Raw genomic sequence first — 10652 nt, 5'->3', positions numbered from 1 at the left:
TAATTAATATTCGACAATCAAAGAATATCTTTAATGACATGACACATCAATTCCTCAACTAAATCTTCTAACCATGAGGACCAATCTGGTCTAAGTATATCAAGACCGAACCGGGTGCTAGAACGGTTTTAGCCCATATAAAGCAGCAACCTGGTCTAAATTTTGGTTTGGTATGTATGTCCACCCTAAGAATAAGGTTGAACCGGAATTATATAGTAATTAAAATGAAGATAAAATCAGAGCTGGATTGATTAAGACTGGACCGGGTTATCCCATTGTACCATCAGGTAGAAAGTAAAGCCAAGTCGTTGTCTGTTCTGGTTTGGCTCATCTCTAATGCCAATTCTGCTGTCTCACAGAGAGAGCCAATTCACACACACACACACAGAGACAAATACATTCCCTTATCTTTATATATAAAGAACACAGTCTGTGTGTTAAATAATTCTCATCTCTTGTCCCTGACATTATAGACACGAAAGATGGAAGCTGTAAGATGCAGAAGAGGCAGAGAGAGCAACAAAAGTCCAGAGAGGCTAATAAGGTCTTTGAATCATCATCATCAAGATGAAGAAGAACTTGAAGATGAGGTCAAGACTAAGAAACCCATTTTCAGAAGAGTCCAAGTTGTTTATTATCTCACTAGAAATGGCCACCTTGAACACCCTCACTTCATCGAAGTCATTTCTCCGGTTAACCAGCCTCTCCGGTTAAGAGGTCAATACCCAAAACAACAGAAAGAGAGAGATCACTATACTCTGTTTATATAGTCCATGGGTCTTTCTCTGACTAGTGTTTTGATCTCAATTTATGCTAAAGTTTCGATTTTTGTTTTGTATACATCAACGGTGATGTGATTGGCCGGTTTTTAAAAGTGTGTTTGTTTTGATGAAGATGTGATGAACCGGCTTACGGTACTGAGAGGGAAGTGCATGCCATCACAATATGCTTGGTCGTGTAAAAGGTAACAACGCTTTTAAACTGAGGCAAAATCTGTAATCTTAGGGCGCGGGCTAAACTTATGCATTTTATATCGATATATTCATAAGGAGCTATAGAAATGGATTCGTTTGGAATGACTTAGCAGAGAACGATGTGATTTACCCTTCGGACTGTGCTGAGTATGTCTTGAAAGGATCTGAAATCACCGGTAAAGTTGTTAAGATAATCGAAAATCATACAAATTTGAAATTTGTGGTTTTGCAAGGGAGTTTTTTTTTATCTTCTTGTTTCTAAATTTTTTTTCAGACAAATTTCAAGAAGTACATGTGAACCGACCATTGTCTGGTTCTATTGAAGAAACTCCAAAAAGTCGACTTCACAGGTCAAAACTCAAACCTCAAAACAGAACGACGTCGTTTGATGACTCAGAGCTCTACGTCGAAGAAGACGGAGAGTACGAACTTTACGAAGAGAAAACGAGTTATACATCTTCCACGACGCCGAAATCTCGCTGTTCTCGAGGCTTATCGACGGAGACAATCGAATCCACCGAACAAAAACCGATCTTGGTCAAGAAAGAACAAGATTTGCAAGTACGTTCTCACTTGTCCGAGTTGACTCGTTCCAACCCGGTGGTGAAGCCTTGTCGACTCGACGTTTCGACGCGGGTCGAGGACGGAGATCCGGTGGAACCCGGATCGGGTCGTGGGTCGATGTGGCTCCAGATGATATCGTGCGGGCACATCGCCGCCACCAAGTACTACGCACCGAGCGTGATGAATCCGAGACAAAAAGAAGAGAATCTTCGAAAAGGAGTTTTATGCAAGAACATTGTGAAGAAGACTGTCGTCGATGACGAACGTGAGATGATAAGGTTCATGTCGGAGAATCCAAGGTTCGGGAATCCTCAGGCGGAGGAGAAAGAGTATTTCAGCGGAAGCATCGTCGAGTCGGTGAGTCAGGAACGAGTCACGGCTGAACCATCGTTGAGACGATCCAACTCGTTCAACGAGGAAAGGTTAGTAGTACACACAGAGTCAACTCAAATTACAAAAATTGTGATCTGACTAAATATTTGGACAGATCAAAGATTATGGAGATGGCTAAGGAGACGATCAAGAAGGAAGAAGAAAGATCGATCGTGAAGGTGAAATGTATACCGAGAACGTGTTTAATGTCATCATCGAAGCAAATCAAGAAATAAAAAAGAGTCTAATACTATAGAGTAACGAATGATTATGGACTAGTATTTTTACTGCTACAGACAGAAGCAGTAAATAAATGGTAATGAATTTTAACGACTGCATGTTGTTGTTTTACTCTGGGGAATATATTTCCTCCACTTTAATTGACCAGTTGTTTAAAGAGAAGTGGAAATGGCAAAATCCGTATTATTCGAGTTGCAAAACCGTAAATTCAATCTAATTGTATGGGAATATATCTTTGTCGTTTTCGAAGATTGAAAGTTGAAAACTTGAAACTATAATATTAGAATTAAACATTGATATATAAATTAAAACTCCAAAACATGGAGATGCCTTGAAAAAGAGTTTTTTTTTTTTTTTTTTTTTTTGCTTTGAAGAAAAGATAATGGGCTTGACATATCCAGAATAGGGAAAGGAGGTGATGGGATGATTGGATATAAATCATATGCCCATTCACCCATCGATTCGAAGAAGTACTTTTCGTATTAAGTTTTTATTAAAAATACGATATCTATTTTTATCTGCCACATAATTAATACAGTAGTAAACTTTCCCCTTTGTTTTTCAACCAATATTTTAAATTCTCTTGTTAAGGACATCGACGGTTCTCGTTTCTTTATCTCAAGATTTATAAGTGTTGGGATCGGCTTTTGTACTGTGAGATCTCTCTTGTCTTATCTGCGACCCCCTTGTCCAAGATACATGTATTTTTCTGTTGTACTCAAAAATCATTTTTTGAAGAAATGCGGAATTGGTGTTCTCTCTTAGGCGCCGGATTCGGACTTTGGACCGCATGAGTTCTATCTCGCCCTACTTGCGACCTCTCTTTTCAGGGAATAAGTACTTCAACATTCTAGGAGCAAGTTAAGATTGTTAAAACCCCATAGAATCTTGTTATTCTCGTGAGGCAATGTATCTTAAGGTGGCTGACGACATGTCATCGGTTAGCTTTCCGCCAGTTTGAATGACTTACCTTTATGGTGGAACTCATTATTTTCTAATTTATAGTACTAGCGTTTTCTTTTCGTATTTTTGTCGAGGAGTTGTGCTTCTTTTGAAATACATCAACATGTATATTTCTTTTCTTTCATGTAAGTTCAATGGTTTCTGATATATTCTCCTAAAAGAGAGTATTTTGACTACAATTTAATGAATTGGAGATTTGATGTCAAAAAAAAAAGACAAAAAAAAGTGAAGCTATATCAAATAACAAAAAGTGCGGCAAAAAGTGGGTGAAACCGATGAGAGATTTTGTAAGGATATTGGTGTGTGGTAGTAACTTTTCTAATGAAGCCAAACAAACATTTCGGTAACGCCGTACTATAGCTGCCAAATGTTAAATTTTGAGAAGTCGAAGAGTTCAATAGCGATAAAGAGAACCAGTTTTAAGGTTTCGATATGTCGACGACAGCGTTCAAAGATGACGGAGAGTGGGCAGTGCCGGTCCGAGCATTTGTGAGGCCCTACACGAAAAATAAAATGAGGCCTAATATATTTATAAGTTTTAGGGCTAAATTTTTTTTTGGACCTATTTTTAGTAAATTATACAAAAATAATGATATTTTGAATATTATAACATTCAAATTTAATTGTTTGAGCCCTATTTTATTTATTTTTTTCGAAAAAAACTTTAATTTCTACTAAATATTTTTATTTTATGGGCCTTTTTACCAAAAAAAAAAAAAAAACCTTAAAAAAAAAAAAAAATTGTGGTGGCCCAAGCCACCGCTTGGGTGGCCTGTCCTGCGGACCGGCCCTGAGAGTGGGGGTTTAGAGCTCTTTCTACGATAGTTGAATCCGCAGGGGAGGGTAGATAGTTTTCATTTACCAAAGAAAGGTAATGCAAGAGCAGCAAATGCGCTCGTCATGCGGTACACGTGGCTACCTTGTCTTCAAAACGCAACGTTTTTAGTCTCATATTTTATTTTCATCACTCTCGTTTACCCCAAAAAAAAAAAAAATCTTGCCCAACGAAGAAAAAGTAGATAGGCACAAAAAATAGAAAGAAATAAAAAAAATAGAAAAAAAATAGAAAAAAAAAAGGAAAGAGAAAAACGCTTAGTATCTCCGGCGACTTCGAACCCAACCTGAGGATCAAATTAGGGAATAAAGCCCTCTCGGAGACAGAAGCCATGGGGAGAAAAAAACTAGAAATCAAGCGAATTGAGAACAAAAGTAGCCGACAAGTCACCTTCTCCAAACGTCGCAACGGTCTCATCGAGAAAGCTCGTCAGCTTTCTGTTCTCTGTGACGCATCCGTCGCTCTTCTCGTCGTCTCTGCTTCCGGCAAGCTCTACAGCTTCTCTTCCGGCGATAAGTACGCCTCTTCCTTATCTGGATTTCGATTTATTTCCGGCGAATCTCTTGTTGTTTCTTGGTTCTGTGTTTGTTAGTGTCTTTTTCTATGACCATGAGAGATACATGAGATAACCTAATTTAAGGAAGAACAATGTCGTGATGAAGATAAAGCTTCTAACTTTTGTTCATTTCTCTCTCTATATTTCTTATAAAAAAATTTCTGCATGGATTTTATTATTTTCTTTGGAAATAATTTGCATGTCCTTCACGATTTGTTTGATACGATCTGATGCGTGCTCGATGTTGTTTAGTGAAGTTTCAAGCCATCTGTGATTGTTACTTTGCTTTATAGATTCCTTAAGTTTTTGAAGAGCTGACTAATGATTAATGTCTCTCTTTTCAGAGTGATTAAAATTCATTGGATCTCTCGGATTTGTATGCAATGCAATGCACCTACGGGAGATCTATAGGATTGATATGGGGTTAATGCTGAATAATGTATATACCACATTCTGCAGCTATTGACTATATAAGACTATTTGTTGATCTTCTATGAATTCCTATCTTTGTCGTGGACCTATTACTTGGTGATTATCTGAATCCACTACCTTGTAACTTTTGTTGTGAAAATCGACAATCACACAACCTTTGTATCTTGTGTCTTTTGTCATAGAAATTGTCAATAACACAGCCTTGTTTCTTTGGTGCCTCTAGGAAATTGGAAATCCCTCAAAACTTGTCTTCATATAAGAAATAAGAACCTCTTTGGAACGTATCTATAATGAATCATTATAATCCTATAAGTTGTCAAAATTGCTGGTGTAGTGTTTAATTACTACAACCCTCCAATATATTAACCAAGTGGTTGTAGTCGTTTGGCCATGTTGGTCAAGATCGCTGGCCGATTCTCACTTGATGCATACTTAGGATTTGTTCACCCCTTATATACTGAAAGTTTGGTCCAGCCTTGGAATAGTCGAGACACCTGACTAGAACTCCTGGTCTTAGTTATGATTTGATAAAGAAGGAGCCTTTTAGAACGTGGAAATAGTTACTCAGTAACTCATTTTTGCATACTTAGTTTTGACTTCACAATGGAACTGATACCTATTAACAAAAAAAAAAAAAATGAATTAGTGGAAGTGTTGTCAAATTTGTTGGGTCTTGTATAAGGTCATTATGTAGTTTAGTTTTATCTGTCTTAGTCGCTTCCTTCTATAGAAGATATATTTATATATAGGTATGATAGGTTTCCTAGTAATATAAGTTAGTGTAACTTCAATGGCAGAAAACTCTTTACTTTTATTGCTTGAATTTGGGGTTTAAATATAGGAAATTGGAACCTCACCGTTTCTACAAACGAGGAATAAATTGAAAGTGAAAATACAAATACGAAGACCGGCTTCCTATATATTCTTAGGAGAGTCTTTTGATTATTTGCAAAAAACATAAAATAGAAATATGAGTTTGTTTAAGACTCGGTCCATGTATTTGGAGTTTGGATTCCTCATATATACTTATGGTCATCTGCTTACCGCCACATCATCATGATCATGTTATGGCTCATCAATACTAGCGATATCGCTAGAAAGAACCTTGTCCTCAAGGTTCATTGAAAAATTCGAAAAGTTTTCTCGTATATGTTGATATGGTATTACTTTGAAACAAATAGCTGATGTCACCGTTTTGACACGAGCTTACTAATGAACTCATGAAGAGGCTTTTTTAAATTCTTTTCTAAACCATTGTTTCGTAGTCCCGATCAAATTTCATAAGGAAATGGATATGATAGAATATAGAGGGTAAATAGGTTGATTTATAATGCTATTGATACCACGATTTGTAAAGAAGATATGTGTTGTTTTGATGCTAAAAGTTGTAGTATGGATCAAAACCAAAATGGAAGCTCTGATAGAGGTTGCAATTAGAATAATACAAGTTGCAAATGAATTGCAAGCAGTCTTCCACTGTTTTCTATTTTTAGGGAAGTGTCTTTCAATTATTTACAGGAAATTATATAGAAATATGATTCCGTAAGACTCAGTCCATGCATTTACTTGGAATTTGGCTTCCTCATACGTAGTGGACGTCAGCTTACTTCAATGTCATCACTTTGTGGCTCATCAGGTGTATATGTATATAATTTCATAAGTATATGATTTCTGTAACAAACAAAAAATAGATGTGTGTGTACACACTCTCTTAAGCCTCAACTGCTTGTTTCCATTTAAGATTGAGGCTGCGTTTACATGTTTATATTGTATCAATAATTATATAGAAACACTGCTTAAGCATGAATACTAAGATTATTGTTTTTTTCTGAAATGTTAAGAATATAATAGTGGTGTTATATATAATATACATGTGTAAAAATTAAGGTGTTGTCTCCAAATGTCTCTTCTGATGCCATATAAATGTTTCATAGTTTCCAGTCGTCTTTTCAAGGGTTAGATATAGTAGTTTTGATCCTCACATATTTTTATTTATTTGTCATCTCTCCAGCCTGGTCAAGATCCTTGATCGATATGGAAAACAACATGCTGATGATCTTAAAGCCTTGGTAATACAAACATTTTGAATCTTTTCCCAGATGGAGTTTTATAAGGAGTAAATTTACTATTATTAGTTTACCGAGTGATCCTAAATATAAAATGAGGTGGTGGCTCCAGATGCATATCAAAATTCTCGTAGCCCTTGTCTTTTACCGCTTCTTCTGTCCCTTTTTCATGGGCAGGATATTCAGTCAAAAGCTCTGAACTATGGTTCACACCATGAGCTACTTGAACTTGTGGAAAGGTTAGTACTAACTAAGACTATATTTGCTCTCCTCCTTTGATTACAAAGGAATTAGGTTTTTTTTTTGTCAAACTATGAATATATGCAGCAAGCTTGTGGGATCAAATGTCAATAATGTGAGTGCCGAAACTCTTCTTCAACTAGAGGAACACCTTGAGACTGCCCTCTCCGTAACCAGAGCCAAGAAGGTAAGTTGATTTCGTAATGTCTACTCTTTTCTGAATTTTGTTTGCCGATAACAACTGTGCTGCTTTTATTTGTTGCAGACAGAACTAATGTTGAAGCTTGTGGAGAACCTTAAAGAAAAGGTCAGATATTTGCTTCCAAAGTTATAGTACATCATATATATTATCGTTCGTTGTCACTGTTTCTCTAAGTCTGCTTAACGAGCTTGCACACATCTTTGCAACTTCTTCCCAATGCATATGTTTTGAAATCCAAAATCTAAAGTTGTTAGGTTTAGAAACTTGATCGGTAGTTGCTGAACGTGTTGATCTTTAAAACAGGAGAAATTGCTGAAAGAAGAGAACCAGGTTTTGGCTAGCCAGGTAACGAAAGCTACATTTCCTATAAATATGCATAACTAGTAAGCTCTTTACATGGACACAGATACACACTCTTATGCTTGCAGATATATCGACAGAGCACTTTTAAGCATTCACTAGTTAGCACTTTCTTTTTCTTATGGCAGCCAGTAGTTTGCATTTTCTGCCTTGTATTCTAGAAAATTCTTCTCAAGATTAGGGTATTTTGGTTGTTTGTATATTTGATTAGGGTTTGTGAGATTACTACTGAATTATAACAGAAATTTGATTCGGGCTGGTTTGAGTTAGGGGAAATCTTTTCCGTTTTAATTCGGAAACAAAGGTGAATAGTTTGGTGCTCAAAAAAAAAAAAAAAAAAAAAAAGGTGAATAGTTTTTTGGGGCTTTTGCAAAAATGCCCAATGCCACTTTTCAAAAATGCTCATTTTTTAAAATTTTATAAAAAATGCTCTTAAAAATATAAGATTTACCCAAATATGTATGTAACATTATTAAAACATACACAAACTACATTTCTATGTATCTAAAATCTTATAAATACTTTATAAATATCTTATAAATGCATTTTAAATACCTTTAAAAACCTTTAAAATATCTTGTAAAACCTTTGAAAAACCTTAAAAATTCTTTAAAATAACTTGTAAAACCTTTTAAAACACCTTATAAAACCTTATAAATACTTGGATCGAGTCTTCAAGTAGTAGTTATAATCCATAAGTACCTTATAAACCTAATAAAACTTTATAAAAATTTCAGATTTAAAAAGGGACATTTTTGAAAATGGACATCTAAAGGGGGCATTTTTGAAAAGGGACACACCAAAAGGGGCATTTTTAACAATTTCCCTAGTTTTAAAATAATAAGTTTATTTTTAAAACTATTTATATATTTATATCAGATGAAGTCGGGATTATAACAACAACAAAAGTTCATGAAGTTTATATTAATAATTACACTAAAAAATTAAAGTAAATTATATATATTTATGTTTATGATGAGTAGAAATTACATTATTGCTATATCATTTTACTAAATAAAATTGTTGGGATATTAACTAGGTTTTGGTTCTTCTTGTTTTTTTTTTTTTTTTTTTTTTTTTGTTAAGGGGACGTTTATTTAGGTTTTGGTTCATTTTGATTTTGAGATTTATGAACCTATTATAGTCTGGTTAAGTCAATTTGGTAGAGTTTCATTAAGATTTCTTGATTCTCTTTCAGGTTATGGTCTAGTTTGGTTTAATATTGGTTACCTTGAAGGTTGTGTAAACGTTGTCTTTATTTTATATATTAATAATTATTAATCACCCCTTAACCAAAAAAGAGTTGATGAACCGATTAGTTTCTTTTTTGTTATGGTTTAGGTTTGGAACCGATTGGCTCAGTTCCAACTCCAAGTGTCTAGTAGTAGTGCTACTTTATGTGCTTTTATTGTTGTTAGTCTTAATCCCTGTTCTAAAAATCCCCGCCTAGCCCCGATTACTCCCCGCTTAATCGCTAGGCCCACCCTATCCGCCTCGATTAATGACTAATCCCCTAAAAAATCAGTAACCCGATTATTCTCCGCCTAATCCGATTACTTTCCGCCTAATCTTATATACCCCGATTATTTTTTAGATTGCAAGTATAAAAAAACTTTTTATTTTTGTTATTCAATCATTTGAATGGAGAGTTTGTGATGTTTTACAATAACTTGTGTTCAAATTTTAATAAAAATCATAAATTTGTAATAAAAATCATAAATTTTTACAATATTGGATTAATATATTTTAAAAATATTAAAATAACCCTAAAACTAATCCCCGATTAATCCCCGATTTTAATCCGATTTTCCGATTAATCGCTAGGCCCATGCCGAGCGCCCGACTAGCGCCTAGCGATTTTTAAAACAAGGGTCTTAATTGATGGTATGAAAAAGATATTCCTTGGATAGAAGACAAAAAGAAGAAAGTGAATAGTGATTTTGACCTATGATTATCGTACAGATGGAGAAGAATCATCATGTGGGAGCAGAAGCTGAGATGGAGATTTCACCTGCAGGACAAATCTCCGACAATCTTCCGGTGACTCTCCCGCTGCTTAATTAGCCACATTTAATCGGCGGTTGAAATCAAAATCCAAAACATATTATATGATTGTGAAAAAAAAAGATATGTAATTATTCCGCTGATAAGGGCGAGCGTTTGTATATCTTAATACTCTCTCTTTGGCCAAGAGACTTTGTGTGTGATACATAAGTAGACTAGATTTAAGTCAATATTATCTGTTTAAAGACAAAAAGGTTGATGAAACTTTGTACCTTATTCGTGAGAGAATTGCATCGAGATCTTGCGTGTATGTGTTCTTCTCTTCTCTCTAAAACTTGTGTTTGCTTCACTGTGAAGAAGCCTACGGCCTATTTTGCAAAGAAAACGTGGCGCTCTCTCAGTGCGTTTTTTTTCTCGTCGTAATTAATAAACGCGAATGGTTGGAATGGGTTTATTGGGCCCATGTCGGTCACCTTCGGCCCAATATATAGGCTTAGTTATTAAGATTCATTGTTGTTTACGTGACCGACCTCTTCCATATTTTCTTCGGACCAGCATCACTTCCGTCATCCACGAAGAAATCCCTTAATCCACATTTATAAAATTAAATGATAAGAAATATGTATTTAGACATTACAGTAAATATTATACATATAATTCACATATAGATATAGTATATTTCTTTCAGAACTGTATTTTCTTTGGAACACAGACGTCACTGTGAACATTAATCATCTTTTTTTATTTTCTTTTTTGCAAGAATATAAATATTTCAATGAAAATGAAAACAATTTAGGATTACAATCAAAGATTTAAAATCTATGAAAATGGTCCTATGGCAAAA

General features: G+C 35.0%; 2 protein-coding genes across 2 annotated transcripts; both read left to right on the top strand.

Annotated features, from left to right (window-relative positions):
* The first annotated feature begins 284 nt into the window (after positions 1-284).
* Positions 285-2357, top strand: LOC9309510 (protein UPSTREAM OF FLC). Its single transcript, XM_002873396.2, has 5 exons — positions 285-717; positions 895-964; positions 1050-1150; positions 1249-1960; positions 2026-2357. The coding sequence occupies exons 1-5, from the start codon at positions 483-485 to the stop codon at positions 2144-2146; spliced, it is 1239 nt and encodes a 412-aa protein (XP_002873442.1). The 5' UTR covers positions 285-482; the 3' UTR covers positions 2147-2357.
* Positions 2358-4133: 1776 nt separating this feature from the next.
* LOC9309509 (MADS-box protein FLOWERING LOCUS C) lies at positions 4134-10118 on the top strand. The gene is made up of 7 exons (XM_002873395.2): positions 4134-4464; positions 6948-7005; positions 7180-7241; positions 7330-7429; positions 7508-7549; positions 7748-7789; positions 9767-10118. Exons 1-7 carry the CDS (start codon positions 4280-4282, stop codon positions 9866-9868), a joined length of 591 nt encoding a protein of 196 aa, XP_002873441.1. The 5' UTR covers positions 4134-4279; the 3' UTR covers positions 9869-10118.
* The last annotated feature ends 534 nt before the right edge of the window (positions 10119-10652 follow it).

The sequence above is a fragment of the Arabidopsis lyrata genome, assembly GCF_000004255.2.
Source record: "Arabidopsis lyrata subsp. lyrata unplaced genomic scaffold ARALYscaffold_6, whole genome shotgun sequence".
NCBI lineage: Eukaryota > Viridiplantae > Streptophyta > Magnoliopsida > Brassicales > Brassicaceae > Arabidopsis > Arabidopsis lyrata.
This window is presented reverse-complemented; position numbering and strand designations above follow the sequence as displayed.

Coding starts and splice junctions, on each gene's coding strand:
- LOC9309510 (XM_002873396.2), top strand. CDS start 483: ATGGAAGCTGTAAGATGCAGAAGAGGCAGAGAGAGCAACAAAAGTCCA. Junction 718..894: donor CCAGCCTCTCCGGTTAAGAG/GTCAATACCCAA, acceptor GTTTTGATGAAG/ATGTGATGAACCGGCTTACG. Junction 1,961..2,025: donor AACTCGTTCAACGAGGAAAG/GTTAGTAGTACA, acceptor ATATTTGGACAG/ATCAAAGATTATGGAGATGG.
- LOC9309509 (XM_002873395.2), top strand. CDS start 4,280: ATGGGGAGAAAAAAACTAGAAATCAAGCGAATTGAGAACAAAAGTAGC. Junction 7,006..7,179: donor CTGATGATCTTAAAGCCTTG/GTAATACAAACA, acceptor TTTCATGGGCAG/GATATTCAGTCAAAAGCTCT. Junction 7,790..9,766: donor ACCAGGTTTTGGCTAGCCAG/GTAACGAAAGCT, acceptor ATTATCGTACAG/ATGGAGAAGAATCATCATGT.